The 19,124-nt window shown below is 40.4% G+C and overlaps 1 protein-coding gene across 6 annotated transcripts in view; it reads right to left on the bottom strand.

Annotated features, from left to right (window-relative positions):
* Positions 1–19,124, bottom strand: part of PWWP3A (PWWP domain containing 3A, DNA repair factor) — a 331,791-nt gene that overhangs the window by 40,655 nt on the left and 272,012 nt on the right. For 5 of the 6 annotated variants that reach the window (XM_053702791.1, XM_053702788.1, XM_053702787.1 and 2 more), the window contains 3 exons: positions 13,087–13,162; positions 12,954–13,004; positions 12,356–12,789 (listed from right to left, as the gene is read on the bottom strand). In XM_053702791.1, coding sequence (XP_053558766.1) covers positions 12,356–12,789; positions 12,954–13,004; positions 13,087–13,162 — 561 coding nt within the window. The remainder of the gene's footprint in view (positions 1–12,355; positions 12,790–12,953; positions 13,005–13,086; positions 13,163–19,124) is intronic. The other variant, XM_053702793.1, reaches the window with a different exon arrangement.

The raw sequence follows: 19,124 nt of genomic DNA on the forward strand, positions 1-19,124 counted from the left end.
GATTTTTAAGTCCAAGATTGGTCTGAAGGTTCCCTCTTTCTTGGGAACCACAAACAGATTTGAATAGAATCCCTGCCCGTGTTCCGTCGGCGGAACTGGGTGGATCACCCCCATTAGTAAGAGGTCTTGTACACAGCGTAGAAACGCCTCTTTCTTTATTTGGTTTGCTGATAACCTTGAAAGATGAAATCTCCCTTGTGGAGGAGAAGCTTTGAAGTCCAGAAGATATCCCTGAGATATGATCTCCAACGCCCAGGGATCCTGGACATCTCTTGCCCAAGCCTGGGCGACGAGAGATAGTCTGCCCCCTACTAGATCCGTTTCCGGATAGGGGGCCCTCTCTTCATGCTGTCTTAGGGGCAGCAGCAGGTTTTCTGGCCTGCTTGCCCTTGTTCCAGGACTGGTTAGTTTTCCAGCCCTGTCTGTAACGAGCAACAGCTCCTTCCTGTTTTGGAGCGGAAGAAGTTGATGCTGCTCCTGCCTTGAGGTTACGAAAGGCACGAAAATTAGACTGTTTGGCCTTTGATTTGGCCCTGTCCTGAGGTAGAGCATGGCCCTTACCTCCCGTAATGTCAGCGATAATTTCTTTCAAGCCGGGCCCGAATAAGGTCTGCCCTTTGAAAGGAATATTAAGCAATTTAGATTTAGAAGTCACGTCAGCTGACCAGGATTTAAGCCATAGCGCTCTGCGCGCTTGGATGGCGAATCCGGAGTTCTTAGCCGTAAGTTTGGTTAAATGTACGACGGCATCAGAAACAAATGCGTTAGCTAGCTTAAGTGCTTTAAGCTTGTTCATAATTTCATCCAATGGAGCTGTACGAATGGCCTCTTCCAGAGACTCAAACCAGAATGCCGCCGCAGCAGTGACAGGCGCAATGCATGCAAGGGGCTGTAAGATAAAACCTTGTTGAACAAACATTTTCTTAAGGTAACCTTCTAATTTTTTATCCATTGGATCTGAAAAGGCACAACTATCCTCCACCGGGATAGTGGTACGCTTAGCTAAAGTAGAAACCGCTCCCTCCACCTTAGGGACCGTCTGCCATAAGTCTCGTGTGGTGGGGTCTATAGGAAACATTTTCCTAAATATGGGAGGAGGGGAAAAAAGGCACACCGGGTCTATCCCACTCCTTGCTAATAATCTCTGTAAGCCTTTTAGGTATAGGAAACACGTCAGTACACACCGGTACCGCATAGTATCTATCCAACCTACATAATTTTTCTGGAATTGCAACCGTGTTACAATCATTCAGAGCCGCTAATACCTCCCCTAGCAATATGCGGAGGTTCTCAAGCTTAAATTTAAAATTAGAAATCTCTGAATCCAGTCTCCCTGGATCAGATCCGTCACCCACAGAATGAAGCTCTCAGTCTTCATGTTCTGCAAATTGTGACGCAGTATCGGACATGGCTCTCACATTATCAGCGCACTCTGCCCTTAACCCAGAGCTATCACGCTTGCCTCTTAATTCTGGCAATTTAGATAATACTTCTGTCATAACAGTAGCCATGTCTTGCAAAGTGATTTGTAAGGGCCTCCATGATGTACTTGGCGCCACAAAATCACGCACCTCCTGAGCGGGAGGCAAAGGTACTGAGACGTGAGGAGAGTTAGTCGGCATAACTTCCCCCTCGTTGTCTGGTGATAATTTCTTTGCATGTAAAGACTGACTTTTATTTAAAGTTACATCAATGCATTTAGTACACAACCTTCTATGGGGCTCCACATTGGCCTTCATACATAGTGAACAAACAGATTCATCTGTGTCAGACATGTTTAAACAGACTAGCAATGAGACTAGCAAGCTTGGAAAATACTTTTCAAATAAATTTACAAGCAATATAAAAAACGCTACTGTGCCTTTAAGAAGTACAAAAAGCTGTCACAGTTGAAATAACAATGAACCAAATTAGTTATAGCAACCAAATTTTTACAGTAAATGTATTAAGTTAGCAAAGGATTGCACCCACCAGCAAATGGATGATTAACCCCTTAATACCCAAAAACGGATAACAATTTAATAATTAACGTTTTTATCACAGTCAAACACACTGTCACAGGTCTGCTGTGACTGATTACCTCCCTCAAAATGAATTTTGAAGACCCCTGAGCTCTCTAGAGACGTCCTGGATCATGGAGGATGAAGTAGGAAGATTGTGACTGAATTTTTACTGCGCAAAAAAGCGCTAAAATAGGCCCCTCCCACTCATATTACAAAGTGGGGAAGCTCAGTTAACTGTTTCTATGCAGAAACAAAAGTTAGCCATGTGGTAAAAATCATGCCCCAATAAGTTTTATCACCAAGTACCTCACAAAAAACGATTAACATGCCAGTAAACGTTTTGAATATACATTTTAAAAGTTATGAAGTGTTATTAAGAAGCCTGCTACCAGTCGCTTTTACTGCAGTTAAGGCTCACACATTACTTCAGTATTAAGAGTATTTTCTGAGTCAAATTCCATTCCCTAGAAAAATACTTCAGTGTACACACACTCCTCAGCCTAATACCAGTCGCTACCACTGCATTTAAGGCTGAACTTACATTACATTGGTATCAGCAGTAATTTCTCAGTCAATTCCATTGCTTAGAAAAATAATTTACTGCACATACCTCGTTTGCAGGGGGGCCCTGCATGCTATTCCCCTTTTCTGAAGTTACCTCACTCAGAATGTGCGAGAACAGCCAGTGGATCTTAGTTACGTCTGCTAAGATCATAGAAAACGCAGGCAGATTCTTCTTCTAATGCTGCCTGAGAAACAAACAGCACACTCCGATGCCATTTAAAATAACAAACTTTTGATTGAAGAAATAAACTAAGTTTAAAAACACCACAGACCTCTCACAACGACCTATCTTTAGTTAGCTTGCAAGAGAATGACTGGATATGACATGTGAGGGGAGGAGCTATATAGCAGCTCTGCTTGGGTGATCCTCTTGCAACTTCCTGTTGGGGAAGAGATATAATCCCATAAGTAATGGATGACCCGTGGACTGACTACACTTAACAAGAGAAACATACTTACCAAAAGACACCCATCCACATATAGCAGATAGCCAAACCAGTACTAAAACAGTTATTAGTAGAGGTAATGGTAAATTGAGAGTATATCGTCGATCTGAAAAGGGAGGTAGGAGATGAATCTCTACGACCAATAACAGAGAACCTATGAAATAGACCCCCGTTAGGGAAATCATTGTATTCAAATAAGTGATACTCCCTTCACGTCCCTCTGACATTCGCTGTACTCTGAGAGGAATCGGGCTTCAACAATGCTGAGAAGCGCATATCAACGTAGAAATCTTAGCACAAACTTACTTAACCACCTCCATAGGAGGCAAAGTTTGTAAAACAGAATTGTGGGTGTGGTGAGGGGTGTATTTATAGGCATTTTGAGGTTTGGGAAACTTTGCCCCTCCTGGTAGGATTGTATATCCCATATGTCACACTAGCTCATGGACTCTTGCCAATTACATGAAAGAAATTATCAATTTCCATATATGGCAGTTTCAGGAATGGGAAAAAATGCAACAGCATAGCCCTCTGATAGAAAAAAAGGCAAGAGGCATATAGGAATGGAGTTTAAATTATGAAAATATTCGGAACATCCGGAAATGACACACTTGTGCGTCATTGAAGACGCAATCTTGTGAAAGGACTCGGCATCGACAAAGACGCCGGAAATTACGAAATTTGTGTCATCTTACGTAACTTTGCAGCAAAAAAAAATCTTGCCCCAAAAATGACACAATATAATGGCATTTTGCGCCCTCGCGAGCCTAATTCTGCCCGCGAATTTAAAATGAGAGTCAAATGCAAAAAGACTATACCCCAGATAAGAAATACATTTTCCTAAAAAATGCATTTCCCAGATATGAAACTGACAGTCTGCAAAAGGAAATATACTGAAACCTGAATCATGGCAAATATAAGTACAATTCATATATTTAGAACTTTATATAAATACATAAAGTGCCAAACCATAGCTGAGAGTGTCATACTTACCAAAAGACACCCATCCACATATAGCAGATAGCCAAACCAGTACTGAAACGGTTATCAGTAGAGGTAATGGAATATGAGAGTATATCGTCGATCTGAAAAGGGAGGTAGGAGATGAATCTCTACGACTGATAACAGAGAACCTATGAAATAGATCCCTGTGAGGAAAACCATTGCATTCAATAGGTGATACTCCCTTCACATCCCTCTGACATTCACTGTACTCTGAGAGGAATCAGGCTTCAAACTGCTGAGAAGCGCATATCAACGTAGAAATCTTAGCACAAACTTACTTCACCACCTCCATAGGAGGCAAAGTTTGTAAAACTGAATTGTGGGTGTGGTGAGGGGTGTATTTATAGGCATTTTAAGGTTTGGGAAACTTTGCACCTCCTGGTAGGATTGTATATCCCATACGTCACTAGCTCATGGACTCTTGCCAATTACATGAAAGAATGCCTTTTTAATTTTTTTAAACAACTGTTTTTTTTTAAAGCCTGTTTAAAAAAAACAATAAAACCCCCAATAAAAGGACATAATCCGTTACTAAAAACGGATCCTCACTGAGCCATCAATAAAATAACTCCTCACACTAACAATTCCTGCAAAAACTGCCATAAAAACCTGCACCCTGACAGGAATAATAAAAAATGCCCCCATTCAGCGTTTTAGCTGAATAAGTGCCAAATTTTTCCCTGCTTACATATAAAAATAAAACTGGCACTTACCTTAACATTTATCTGTCCGGCAGTAGGACAGCTCACCTGGTTTGAGAGGATGCCATCCCTCACATGGACCTGTGGAAATACAGAAAGACTGAGTAAACTTACTCAGGCTATATAAATAGGGAAGCAAAATGTTTTGGGAAAACGCAGTGAGGATTGTACCCCAAAAGTTACCAACTGCTCAAAAACCACCACTGCCCTACTGAAGAGACTGACATGGGCTAAGGCTAGACCCTTTAGAAAGATCAGAGCAAACCTACTCTGCTTTTAAAATAAAAAAATCTTGATTGTAGATCAGACATCAAAACTTCACCTCCATCTGCACCACAGGCAAAGAGAATGACTGGGGATTATGGGTAAGGGAAGTGACATACATAGCAACTTTGCTGTAGCGCTCTTTGCCTCCTCCTGCTGTCCAGGAGTGATATTCCCACTAGTAATTAATGATTCTGTGGACTCACCATATCTTAGGAAAGAAAGGCTGATTTAAAGAAAGGAGCTTCATGAAGACCTATTGTTCAATAATTTAAGATCATTTTACCATAATTGTTATGCATATATTTGTCATTTTTAATGACACATACAGTGCTACCCATTATTTATTGCTTGTTAAACGTAAATGCAAGATAGATTTCTCCTTGTTATCGCAACTGTTTAATATAAAGTACAAAGCTACCACTACAGTATACTGAATGTTTCCAACGGAGTCAAATTTCTCCAGATAAAGACTTCTAAAAGGCAGAGCAGACAATTTATTAAATCATCTGTGGAAGACTAAGCTTATGTCAGAAAATGCTCGAATATACTTACGTTTTACGTTAATGTTAAAGATTTCTACATTATGCTACAGTCATAATTTTGGAGGTTTGTGTTCCCTTTATATCAAGAACTAGGTTAATGTCCTTGTCACGAAATGGGGTGTATCTATACAAACCACAAATCCCTGCAAGCCCTAATGTTTTACACCATACTGCCATGTTATCGGCAAGCTGCCTATTTTTAAAGTGCCACTAAATTTCCAGTATGCAGCAACATGTGTGTCTGAACATGAAGGTCCGAGTTGTAACCATGGTCACCAACCTTCAGTGAAGGAGATATTGCCAAGGAGGTGCTGCAATATCAGGCTATGTTACTGCTGCATAACCCAGATACAAGGACTACATGCATGCTGGGAGAAACTGGGTTGTTCATTGCCTGCACTCCCTAAGTACTTTATGTGTGTGTGAACAGCTGTAATGCAGGGCTGGATTTCCAGTCGTACTGACCCAAATACTGGCTGCATTAGACAGATTGATTCAGTGTAAGAGTGCTTCATGTCTACGTCTGAACTGTGACACAGGGTTTAAAGGGACAGTAAAGTCAAAATTAAACTTAAATGGATTGGCTAGAGTATGACATTTTAAACAACTTTCCATTATAAATTTCGCTTAGTTCTCTTCATATCCTTTGTTAAAGAGTATTCCTAGATGAGTTCAGGAATGTCCACTTTTCTAGCCATCTGGCAGCAGTGCTTGCAACATTATTTATTGTTGTGTTATACAGTGTTGCAAAAAACTGTTACCATAGACTGCTTAAGACACATGAATGCTCCTAAGTTCCTATTAGCCTACCTAAATTTATGATTCAGCAAATGATACCAAAAGAACAACGCAAATTTGATAATAAAAGTAAATTGGAAAGTTGTTTGAAATTGCAGGCTTTATCTGAATCATAAATGTTCAAATTGTGACTTTACTGTCCTTTTAAGAACACCGAGAAAAAAAAATAACATAATTTATGTAAGAACTTACCTGATAAATTCATTTCTTTCATATTAGCAAGAGTCCATGAGCTAGTGACGTATGGGATATACATTCCTACCAGGAGGGGCAAAGTTTACCAAACCTTAAAATGCCTATAAATACACCCCTCACCACACCCACAATTCAGTTTAACGAATAGCCAAGAAGTGGGGTGATAAGAAAAAAGTGCGAAAGCATATAAAATAAGGAATTGGAATAATTGTGCTTTATACAAAATCATAACCACCACAAAAAAAGGGCGGGCCTCATGGACTCTTGCTAATATGAAAGAAATGAATTTATCAGGTAAGTTCTTACATAAATTATGTTTTCTTTCATGTAATTAGCAAGAGTCCATGAGCTAGTGACGTATGGGATAATGACTACCCAAGAAGTGGATCTTTCCACACAAGAGTCACTAGAGAGGGAGGGATAAAATAAAGACAGCCAATTCCTGCTGAAAATAATCCACACCCAAAATAAAGTTTAATGAAAAACATAAGCAGAAGATTCAAACTGAAACCGCTGCCTGAAGTACTTTTCTACCAAAAACTGCTTCAGAAGAAGAAAATACATCAAAATGGTAGAATTTAGTAAAAGTATGCAAAGAGGACCAAGTCGCTGCTTTGCAGATCTGGTCAACCGAAGCTTCATTCCTAAACGCCCAGGAAGTAGAAACTGACCTAGTAGAATGAGCTGTAATTCTCTGAGGCGGAGTTTTACCCGACTCAACATAGGCAAGATGAATTAAAGATTTCAACCAAGATGCCAAAGAAATGGCAGAAGCTTTCTGGCCTTTTCTAGAACCGGAAAAAATAACAAATAGACTAGAAGTCTTACGAAAAGATTTCGTAGCTTCAACATAATATTTCAAAGCTCTAACAACATCCAAAGAATGCAACGATTTCTCCTTAGAATTCTTAGGATTAGGACATAATGAAGGAACCACAATTTCTCTACTAATGTTGTTGGAATTCACAACTTTAGGTAAAAATTCCAAAGAAGTTCGCAACACCGCCTTATCCTGATGAAAAATCAGAAAAGGAGACTCACAAGAAAGAGCAGATAATTCAGAAACTCTTCTGGCAGAAGAGATGGCCAAAAGGAACAAAAAACTTTCCAAGAAAGTAATTTAATATCCAATGAATGCATAGGTTCAAATGGAGGAGCTTGAAGAGCCCCCAGAACCAAATTCAAACTCCAAGGAGGAGAAATTGACTTAATGACAGGCTTTATACGAACCAAAGCTTGTACAAAACAATGAATATCAGGAAGAATAGCAATCTTTCTGTGAAAAAGAACAGAAAGAGCAGAGATTTGACCTTTCAAGGAACTTGCGGACAAACCCTTATCTAAACCATCCTGAAGAATACTGTAATATTCTCGGTATTCTAAAAGAATGCCAAGAAAAATGATGAGAAAGACACCAAGAAATATAAGTCTTCCAGACTCTATAATATATCTCTCTGGATACAGATGTACGAGCCTGTAACATAGTATTAATCACAGAGTCAGAGAAACCTCTTTGACCAAGAATCAAGCGTTCAATCGCCATACCTTTAAATTTAAGGATTTCAGATCCTGATGGAAAAAAAGGACCTTGAGACAAAAGGTCTGGTCTTAACGGAAGAGTCCACGGTTGGCAAGAGGCCATCCGGACAAGATCCGCATACCAAAACCTGTAAGGCCATGCCGGAGCTACCAGCAGAACAAACGAGCATTCCTTCAGAATCTTGGAGGTTACTCTTGGAAGAAGAACTAGAGGCGGAAAGATATAGGGAGGATGATACTTCCAAGGAAGTGATAATGCATCCACTGCCTCCGCCTGAGGGTCCCGGGATCTGGACAGATACCTGGGAAGTTTCTTGTTTAGATGAGAAGCCATCAGATCTATTTCTGGAAGTTCCTACATTTGAACAATCTGAAGAAATACCTCTGGGTGAAGAGACCATTCGCCCGGATGCAACGTTTGACGACTGAGATAATCCGCTTTCCAATTGTCCATACCTGGGATATGAACCGCAGAGATTAGACAGGAGCTGGATTCCGCCCAAACCAAAATTCGAGATACTTCTTTCATAGCCAGAGGACTGTGAGTCCCTCCTTGATGATTGATGTATGCCACAGTTGTGACATTGTCTGTCTGAAAACAAATGAACAACTCTCTCTTCAGAAGAGGCCAAGACTGAAGAGCTCTGAAAATTGCACGGAGTTCCAAAATATTGATCGGAAATCTCACCTCCTGAGATTCCCAAACCCCTTGTGCCGTCAGATACCCCCACACAGCTCCCCAACCTGTAAGACTTGCATCTGTTGAGATTATAGTCCAGGTCGGAAGAACAAAGAAGCCCCCTGAACTAAACGATGGTGATCTGTCCACCATGTCAGAGAGTGTTGTAAAATCGGTTTAAAGATATTAATTGAGATATATTTGAGTAATCCCTGCACCATTGGTTCAGCATACAGAGCTGAAGAGGTCGCATGTGAAAACGAGCAAAGGAGATCGCATCTGATGCGGCAGTCCTAAGACCCAACATTTCCATGCATAAGGCTACCAAAGGGAATGATTGTGACTGAAGGTTTTGACAAGCTGATATCAATGTTAAACTTCTCTTGTCTGACAAGGACAGAGTCATAGACACTGAATTTATCTAGAAACCTAAAAAGGTTACCCTTGTCTGAGGAATCAATGAACTGATTGGTAAATTGATCCTCCAACCATGAACTTGAAGAAACAACACAAGTCGATTCGTATGAGATTCTTCGAAAATGAGAAGACTGAGCAAATACCAAGATATCGTCCAAATAAGGAAATACCAAAACCCTATTCTCTGATTACAGAAAGAAGGGCACCGAGAACCTTTGAAAAAAATTCTTGGAACTGAGGCTAAGCCAAACGGTAGAGCCACAAAACTGGTAATGCTTGTCTAAAAAGAGAATCTCAGACACTAAAAGTGATCTGGATGAATCGGAATATGCAGATACACATCCTGTAAATCTATTGTAGACATATAATGCCCTTGCTAAACAAAAGGCAGGATAGTCCTACAGTAACCATCTTGAATGTTGGTATCCTAACATAATGATTCAATAATGATAGATCCGGAACTGGTCTGAAGGAATTGACCTTCTTTGGTACAATGAAGAGATAAAATAAGACCCCAGCCCCTGTTCCAGAACTGGAACTGGCATAAATACTCCAGCCAACTCTAGATCTGAAACACATTTCAGAAATGCTGAGCCTTTGCTGTGTTAACTGGGACACGGGAAAGAAAAGAATCTCTTAGCAGGAGGCCTTAACTTGAAGCCAATTCTGTACCTTTCTGAAACAATGTTTCTGAAACCAGAGATTAAGAACGGAATTGATCCAAATTTCTTTGAAGAAAACGTAATCTGCCCCATACCAGCTGAGCTGGAATAAGGGCCGCACCTTCATAGGTACTTAGGAGCTGGCTATAGGTTTCTATAAGGCTTGGATATATTCCAAACTGGAAATAGTTTCCAAACTGATACCGCTCCTGAGGATGAAGGATCAGGCTTTTGTTCCTTGTGAGGAAAGGAACGAAAATGATTATTTACCCTGGAAAGAAAGGGAAAGCAAAGTTGACTTAGAAGACATGTCAGCATTCCAAGTTTAATCCATAAAGCTATTCTAGCTAAAATAGCTAGAGACATATACCTGACATCAACTCTAATGATATCAAAAGATGGTATCACCAATAAAATTATTAGCATGTTATAGAATAAAAATAATGCTATAAAATTATGATCTGTTACTTGTTGCGCTAAAGCTTCTAACCAAAAAGTTGAAGCTGCAGCAACATCCGCTAAAAATATAGCAGGTCTAAGAAAATTACCTGAACATAAGTAAGCTTTTCTTAGAAAGGAATCAATTTTCCTATCTAAAGGATCCTTAAATGAAGTACTATCTGCCGTAGGAATAGTAGTACATTAGCAGGAGTAGAGACAGCCCCATAACCTTAGGGATTTTTGTCCCAAAAAACTCTAATCTGTCAGATGGCACAGGATATAATTTGCTTAAACGTCTAGGAGGAGTAAATAAATTACCCAAATTATTCCATTCCCTGGAAATTACTTCAGAAATAGCATCAGGGAGATAAAACACTTCTGGAATAACTACAGGAGATTTAAAAACCTTATTTAAACGTTTACATTTAGTATCAAGAGGACCAGAATCCTCTATTTCTAATGCAAATAACACTTCTTTAAGTAAAGAACGAATAAATTCCATCTTGAACAAATACAAAGATTTATCAGCATCAACCTCTGAGACAGAAACCTCAGAACCAGAAGAACCATTATCAGTATCAGAATGATGATGTTCATTTAAAAATTCATCTGAAAAAAAGAGAAGTTTTAAAAGACTTTTATGTATACTAGAAGGAAAAATAACAGACATAGCCTTCTTAATGGATTTAAAAAATAAAATCTCTTATGTTATCAGGAACACTCTGAAAATTAGATGTTGACGGAACAGCAACAGGTAATGTAACAGTACTAAAGGAAATTTTATCTGCATTAATAAGTTTGACATGACATGCAATACAAATAACAGCTGGAGAAACAGATACCAAAAGTTTATAGCAGATACACTTAGCTTGGTAGCTCCAGCATTGTGCAGTGATTTTCCTGAAGTATCTTCTGACTCAGTTGCAACGTGGAACATCTTGCAATATGTAAAAGAAAAAAACAACATATAAAGCAAAATTGATCAAATTCCTTAAATGACAGTTTCAGGAATGGGAAAAAATGCCAAAGAACAAGCTTCTAGCAACCAGAAGCAATAAAAAATGAGACTTAAATAATGTGGAGACAAAAGTGACGCCCATATTTTTTCGCGCCAAATAAGACGCCCACATTATTTGGCGCCTAAATGCTTTTTGGCGCCAAAAATGACGCCACATCCGGAACGCCGACATTTTTGGCGCAAAATAACGTCAAAGAATGACGCAACTTCCGGCGACACGTATGACGCCGGAAACGGAAATAGAATTTTTGCGCCAAAAAAGTCTGCGCCAAGAATGACGCAATAAAATGAAGCATTTTCAGCCCCCGCGAGCCTAACAGCCCACAGGGAAAAAGTCAAATTTTAAGGTAAAAAATGTTAAATTAAAATGCATTATCCCAAATATGAAACTGACTGTCTGAAAAATAAGGAAAGTTGAACATTCTGAGTCAAGGCAAATAAATGTTTGAATACATATATTTAGAACTTTATAAACAAAGTGCCCAACCATAGCTAGGAGTGTCACAGAAAATAAGACTTACTTACCCCAGGACACTCATCTACATATAGCAGATAGCCAAACCAGTACTGAAACGAGAATCAGCAGAGGTAATGGTATATATAAGAGTATATCGTCGATCTGAAAAGGGAGGTAAGAGATGAATCTCTACGACCGATAACAGAGAACCTATGAAATAGACCCCTTAGAAGGAGATCACTGCATTCAAATAGGCAATACTCTCCTCACATCCCTCTGACATTCACTGCACGCTGAGAGGAAAACCGGGCTCCAACTTGCTGCGGAGCGCATATCAACGTAGAATCTAGCACAAACTTACTTCACCACCTCCATCGGAGGCAAAGTTTGTAAAACTAAATTGTGGGTGTGGTGAGGGGTGTATTTATAGGCATTTTAAGGTTTGGGAAACTTTGCCCCTCCTGGTAGGAATGTATATCCCATACGTCACTAGCTCATGGACTCTTGCTAATTACATGAAAGAAATATAGCTATATGGTTACTACTCTTTCGGGTACCTACTATCACTGTGGGATACACAATACTTCTATAAAAAGTGTAATTTAAGTAATATAATTTTACCTCTGGTAGAAGAACCTCAAGAATAAAACCCAGTTGGCTTTTGTTCATCAGCTTCTCTGCTGTGCTGCTCATTTGTTCACATAAAGCCTGTAGATACCCAACAACAAGTCCCATCTGGTCCTCATCCTCCAAGTAGGTCTCAATGCAGTCCATGGGGTGAGTTGAGGCCTGGAAATCCTTCAGCCAGTGCGATTTCTTCTTCCCTTCAAGGATGTCCTTTAGGTGACTCTCAGCTAGTTTATTTTTCAATATAAATTCTACCAGTTTCTCGTTTGCACGATCTCTTGCTGCTCGCTGCCGATCTGGGAGTAGCTTCCTGTTCATCTTGGACTTGCTTGGGGTGACATCAGACTGAGAATCTGAATCCTCTGTGCTAACTGAAGGGAAGAACATAGGTATTTTGCCATGTTTCAACTCCCTCCTCACAGGGTAACCTGAAAACAGAAGAAGTTAGCACACTAGCTGCAATCAGTCTCCTTAGAATCATGTCAAATTTAAACAAACAACTGCCTTAACATATATAACAATTAAAGCAATACATGAATATCTAAAAGTAGTCATGTTTTTATTATCCAGCAACAGACGGAGTGGTACTTACTGATGTCTGCAGTGCAGTATTCTGTAAATGATCCAGAAAAGGAACGGCAACCTACAATAAACAGACAGATATCCTAATATAAAGCAAAATGTCTCAATAATCCTATATTCAAATCTGCTAGTAAGAAACTCACCCATACATATTCTGTAGCCAGATATAACCGCATCACACCAATCTACAGAGTCTCCATAATCTTCTTTGGCTTTGGCCTAGAATGTAAGAACAGTTAGGAAAGTTTAGTTTCCTTGTGTAATGATTAACACGTAATAATTCCACTTTATAAAGAATCAGTACAGAATGCCCCTTTAAATAATGCAATATCCCTAGAGACACCTGCTTAATGGTGCTACTAGACAACACCAAAATAAAGTTATAAGACAATACATCTGAGAAGGAACTATGAGATCGTGCTTACATAGGAAATTGGTTATTATAGACCCCTAACCAAATGCCCTTGGACAGTTGAAAAGTAAGTGAATATCCTGACCTTTTGAGGATAAAAACGAAATTTATGCTAACCTGATAAATTTATTTCCAGATATGGTGAGTCCACGACATCATCATTTATTGTTGGGAATATCACTCTTGGCCAGCAGGAGGTGGCAAAGAGCACCACAGCAAAGCTGTTAAGTATTACTTCCCTTCCCACAAACCCGTCATTCGACCGAAATGAAAAAAGGAATAACACAAAGGTGTAAAGGTGCCTGCCGTTTAGTAAAATAAATAACTGTCTTAATAAAAACAGGTGGGGTCGTGGACTCACCATATCCGGAAATAAATTTATCAGTTAAGCATAAATTATGTTGTTTCCTTTCCTAAGATATGGTGAGTCCACGGAATCATCAATCACTAGTGGGGATCAATACCCAAGCTAGAGGACACAGATGATAAGGGAGGGACAAGACATGTAGACCTAAACAGAAGGCACCACTGCCTGAAGAACCCTTCTCCCAAAAGAAGCCTCAGCCGAGGCAAAAGTATCAAATTTATGAAACTTTGAAAAAGTATGCAAAGAGAACCAAGTTGCAGCCTTGCAAATCTGTTCCACAGAAGCTTCATTTTTAAATGCCCAGGAAGAAGAAACAGCCCTCGTGGAATGAGCAGTGATTCTCTCAGGAGGTTGCTGTCCAGCAGTCTCATAGGTCAAACGAATAATACTCCTTAGCCAAAGAGAAGTAGCCGTAGCTTTCTATCCCTTGGGCTTCCCAGAGAAACAAACAAACAAAGCAGAAGACTGACAAAAGTCCTAGTCACCTGAAGAAAAACTTCAAAGCATGCACAACATCTAGGTTGTGCAACAAACGCTCCTTAGGAGAAGAAGGATTAGGACACAAAGAAGGAACCACTATCTCCTGATTAATATTCTTGTTTGAAACAACCTTAGGAAGGAAACCTAATTCAGTATGTAGAACCACCTTAGCAGAATGAAAAAATAAGATAAGGAGAATCAAACTGCAGAGCCGAGAGTTCCGAAACTCTCAGAGCAGAATAAATAGCAATAAGAAACAAAACCTTTCAAGATAACATCTTAATATCTAAGGGTTGCATAGGTTCAAACAGAGCCCGCTGTAAAACTCTAAGAACAAGGTTAAGACTCCAGGGAGAAGTAACAGACTTAAACACAGACCTGATCCTAACCAAGGCCTGACAAAAGGATTGCACGTCTGGCGCATCCGCCAAACGCTTATGCAATAAAATAGACAACGGCGAAATCTGACCTTTCAGAGTACTAGCTGACAAACCCTTCTCCAAACCCTCCTGGAGAAAAGACAAAATCCTTGGAATCCTGACTCTACTCCAAGAGTAGCCTCTGGATTCACACCAATAAAGATTTTGTTTTATTTCCTAAGATATGGCGAGTCCACAACGTCATCATTTACTGTTGGGAACCAATAGCCAAGCTAGAGGACACAGATAACCAGGGAGGGAAAACAAGACAGGCAGACCTAAACAGAAGGCACCGCCGCTAGAAAAACCTTTCTCCGAAAAAAGACCTCAGCCGAAGCAAAAATAACAAATTTATAAAAAAAATTGGAAAAAGTATGCAAAGAAGACTAAAGTGCAGCCTTGCAAATTTGTTCCAAAGAAGCTTCATTCTTGAAAACCCAAGAAAAGGAAACCGTCCTCTTGGAATGAGCCATAATTTTCTCAGGAGGCTGCTGACCAGCAGTCTCAAAATCCAAACTAATTATAAATGTCAACCAAAGAGAAGTAGCAGAAGCTTTCTGATCCTTACTCTTCCTGAAAAACAAACAAACAGGGCAGAGGACTAGCGAAAATCCGTAGTCGCCTGTAGGTAGAATTTCAGAACACGCACAACGTCCAAGTTAAGCAACAAACATTCCTTATGAGAAGGAGGATTAAGACATAAGGAAGGAACATCAATTTCCTGATTAAAAATTGTACTAAAAATGCTTACAGATAGAAAGAACCGCCTTAGCATGAAAAATAAGATAAAGCAAATCACACTGTAAAGCCGAGAATTCCGAAACTCTCAGAGCAGAAAAGATAGCAAAAACAATAACTATGGAATGCAAAGGCTCAACTGAGCCTGCTGCAAAACTTGAAAAACAAGGTTAAGGCTCCAAGGAGGAGCAACAGACTTAAACACAGGCCTGATTCTGGTCTGAGCCTGACAAAAAGATCGAACATCTGGTGCATCTGCCAGACACTTATGTAACAAAAACGGATAATGCAGAAATCTGACTCAAACCCTTCTCCAAAACTTCCTGGAGAAAAGACAAGATCCTAGGAATCCTGACCTTAACCCAAGAGTAGCCCTTAGATTCATACAAGAAAGATATTTACTCCATGCTAGTGAGCCCGAATCATGGGCTCAATGACTGCCTCAGAAAAAAAACACACTTCAGACATAATCAAACGTTCAATCTCCAAGCAGTAAGCTTCAGAGAAACAAGATCTGAGTAAAGGAACGGACCCTGAGTTAGAAAGTCCTTCTTTAGAGGCAACCTGCAAGGTGTTAGAGATAACATCTTCACTAGGTCTGAATACCAGATCCTGCGAGGCATGCAGGGGCTATTAGAATAACCAATGCTCTCTACTGCTTGATATGAGCAATGACTCGTGGAAGGAGAGCAAACTGAGGAAACGTATGCTAGACTGAAAACCCAAGGAACTGCCAGACATCTCTCAGGGTGGCCTGCGGATCTCTGACCTTGAACCCTACCTTTGAAGTTTGCCATTCTGCCGAGACGCCATCAAGTCCCACTCCGGCACCCCCCATTTGAGGGCAAGCCTGGAGAACACCCCTGGATGAAAAGTCCACATCCTGGGATGAAAAGCCTGTTTGTTCAGGAATCTGCTTCCCAATTACTCGTGGAATGTGGATGGCAGATAGACAGCAATTGTGAGCTTCGCCCACTGAACAAACCGAGCCACCCCTTTCATGGTTAAGGAACTCTGAGTTCCTCCCTGGAGGTTGATATAAACCTCTGAAGGAGATATTGTCCAACTGGAACCTGATAAACTGGGCTAAGGACAACTGAGGCCAAGCCATCAGAGCATTGTAAATCACTCTTAACTCCAAGATGATTATGGGGCACGCAGACTCCTCTCGAGTCTAAAGTCCTTGCGCCTTATCAAATCCCATACTGCTCCCCAGCCCAGCAGGCTGGAGTCCATGGTCCCAAACACCCAGGAAAGTCTCTGGAAATGTGTCCTGAGACAAAAGCTCCTGAGAAGCCCCCACGGAACACAGTCTCTTATCGACTGGTCTAGATCTATCAAGAAAGAGATCGGCAGGCATTACTCCAAACCAGATAATTAAAAACAAAAAACTTTTATTAAACCAATATAAAAAAGGCAGACAGACATGGCCGGTATGGTGGACGGACAGTCTGACGCGTTTTGCGCCATCTAGTGGCGCTTACTCATAGACTCAGTTTGGAGTAGTGCCTGTCGACCTCTTTCTGTCTTGCAATTCTTGCAGATTTATCCACCGCTTTGGCTACGCCACTCCGGGTGTTACAGGTCTTTCTTCACCCTGCTGGGATCCGTTTCTGGTTCACCGTGCTACACGCCAAGGCTGCGGTTACTTTTACCTGTAGGTCTAGATCTATCCTTTGAGAGAGATCTGAATGGTCTCCGTTCCATTGCCCGAGCATGCATAACTGCAAAGCTCTCAAATGGAATCGAGCAAAGGGATGATGTCCAATGAACCAACCATCAGACCAATTACCACTGAAGGCCAAACAGTTTTTAGATTGCAGAGAGGCAAGAAAAAATAATCTTAGATTTTCTGACAACTGTCAGAAATATTTTCAGAGATAGATAAACTAATATGGTTCCTAAGAAAACTACCCCTGTAGTTGGAACAAGGGAACTCATTTTCAGATCCACTTCCCATTCGTGGGAATGAAGAAAAAAACAAAAAGATCTCTGTATGAGAATTTGCTTGTTGAAAAGACGGGCGCCTGAATCATTATGTCGTCTAGGAAGGACGCCACAGCACTTCCTCGAAACCTGATTACTGCCAAGATAGCCTCCCCCTGGGAGCCGTGGCAAGGCCAAAGGAAAGCTACAAACAAAGTGTTTGATAGGAAGGCAAATCTCAGGAAACTTGAAGATATGCATCCTCTAGATCTATGGTCAACATGAACTGACCCTCTTGGACCAAAGGAAGAATGGAACCAATGGTTTCCATTTGAAGGATGGTACCCTGAGAAAAACTAATAACTCCTTCCTTTTCAGGAAACACTAACAGGAATAAGTAGAATCCTAGAACCAGTTCCCTAACAGGAACTGAGACTATCCCTCCCAGGGAAAAAGGTTCCAAACGCAATTCAAAAATGCCTGTTATCTGGACCACAGATATATGAGGCGGAACCTGGATCTGGGAGGAAAGGTATACATTCTATTTAGTAACCTTGAGATAATATGTCCGCAGCCTATCAGGGACATCTTGTATCCATGTTTAAAGAAAAACAGAGATTCAGTCCCCCACTTGGTCCGATCCCGGATTGGGGGCAAAACCTTCATGCGGATTTAGACTCAGCTGCAAGTTCCTACTCTGAGATCCTTTCGGGTCTATTCTTCTTGTCTTGTGGTAGAAAATACCCTTTTTACCCCATATCAAACAAGGTCTTACCCTTGGAAGGAAGCCCCAGCATATTGAAGTTGTCACAAGTAGCCAAAACCTCCTTTAATAATACACAGAGGTGTTCAAGCTAAAATCTGAAGGATACATCTTCAGCATCAGATGAAGGAATTATACTGCCCAAATTTAAAAAATCCACCTACAGAAGCTACCGACGTATCCTCCTCCTCAGACCTATGAGGAAGGGCAACCTGAGTAGCAACAGGTGGAACAGAAACCTATCTGAATCTCCAAATTTCCTCTTGCAATTTCCCTTAGTATAGGAAAAACAGATAATTCTGCAGATACCACTAAAGATACCTGGGCAGCAATTTCTGTCAGCAAATAAACTCCTACAGGAGACTGAGAGGAACCACAGGGCACTGCATGTAACGCCATGAAAGCTTGGGACGCTTAAGGAGAAAGCTGTGGAATTGCCTGAACAGCGTCATCCTCAAAGACATGAGGCTCAAAATAAAAAGGAATTTCCTTTATAATTTAAAAATGTAAGGCAGAGCAGACGTATGTCCATAGAAGCAGCCCAATCTCCGTGAACAAACTAAACAAAAAACAGGACAAAAAAAAAAATGATGTTAAAAATTTTGAGCTGTCACTTTAAATCATAAAATAAGTGAAAAACATAAGAAGCAATAATATACAAGAACAAACCCCTGTTCCAAAGTAAAATAACAAAAGCCCATATTATATATTTAGGACTTTATTATAAAATATGCACTGAACTTGAGTAACTATATGCACTGTCATAAGATACCGTAAGAACTTAAAGTAATGTTGTATGGCATTATTAGCATGAGAAAAAAGTAATGTTGTATGGCATTATTAGCATGCTGCCACCTTCAGAACATTCTCCTTAGATTACTGAGGCACTAACACTCGGGGCAGAGCCAACATCACCGCTCCGTCACAGACGGATAAAGCAGCAGTGTCACGTGACCGGAGTCAGCAAACTGCTGAAAATAACGCTGCTCCATGCTAAATAAGGAAGGCGGAGTCAAGATGGCGCCTCTGTTACATGCGTGCAAACAGAAACTGTGCTTTCTCTCATAAAGTACAAA

The sequence above is a fragment of the Bombina bombina genome, chromosome 2, assembly GCF_027579735.1.
Source record: "Bombina bombina isolate aBomBom1 chromosome 2, aBomBom1.pri, whole genome shotgun sequence".
NCBI lineage: Eukaryota > Metazoa > Chordata > Amphibia > Anura > Bombinatoridae > Bombina > Bombina bombina.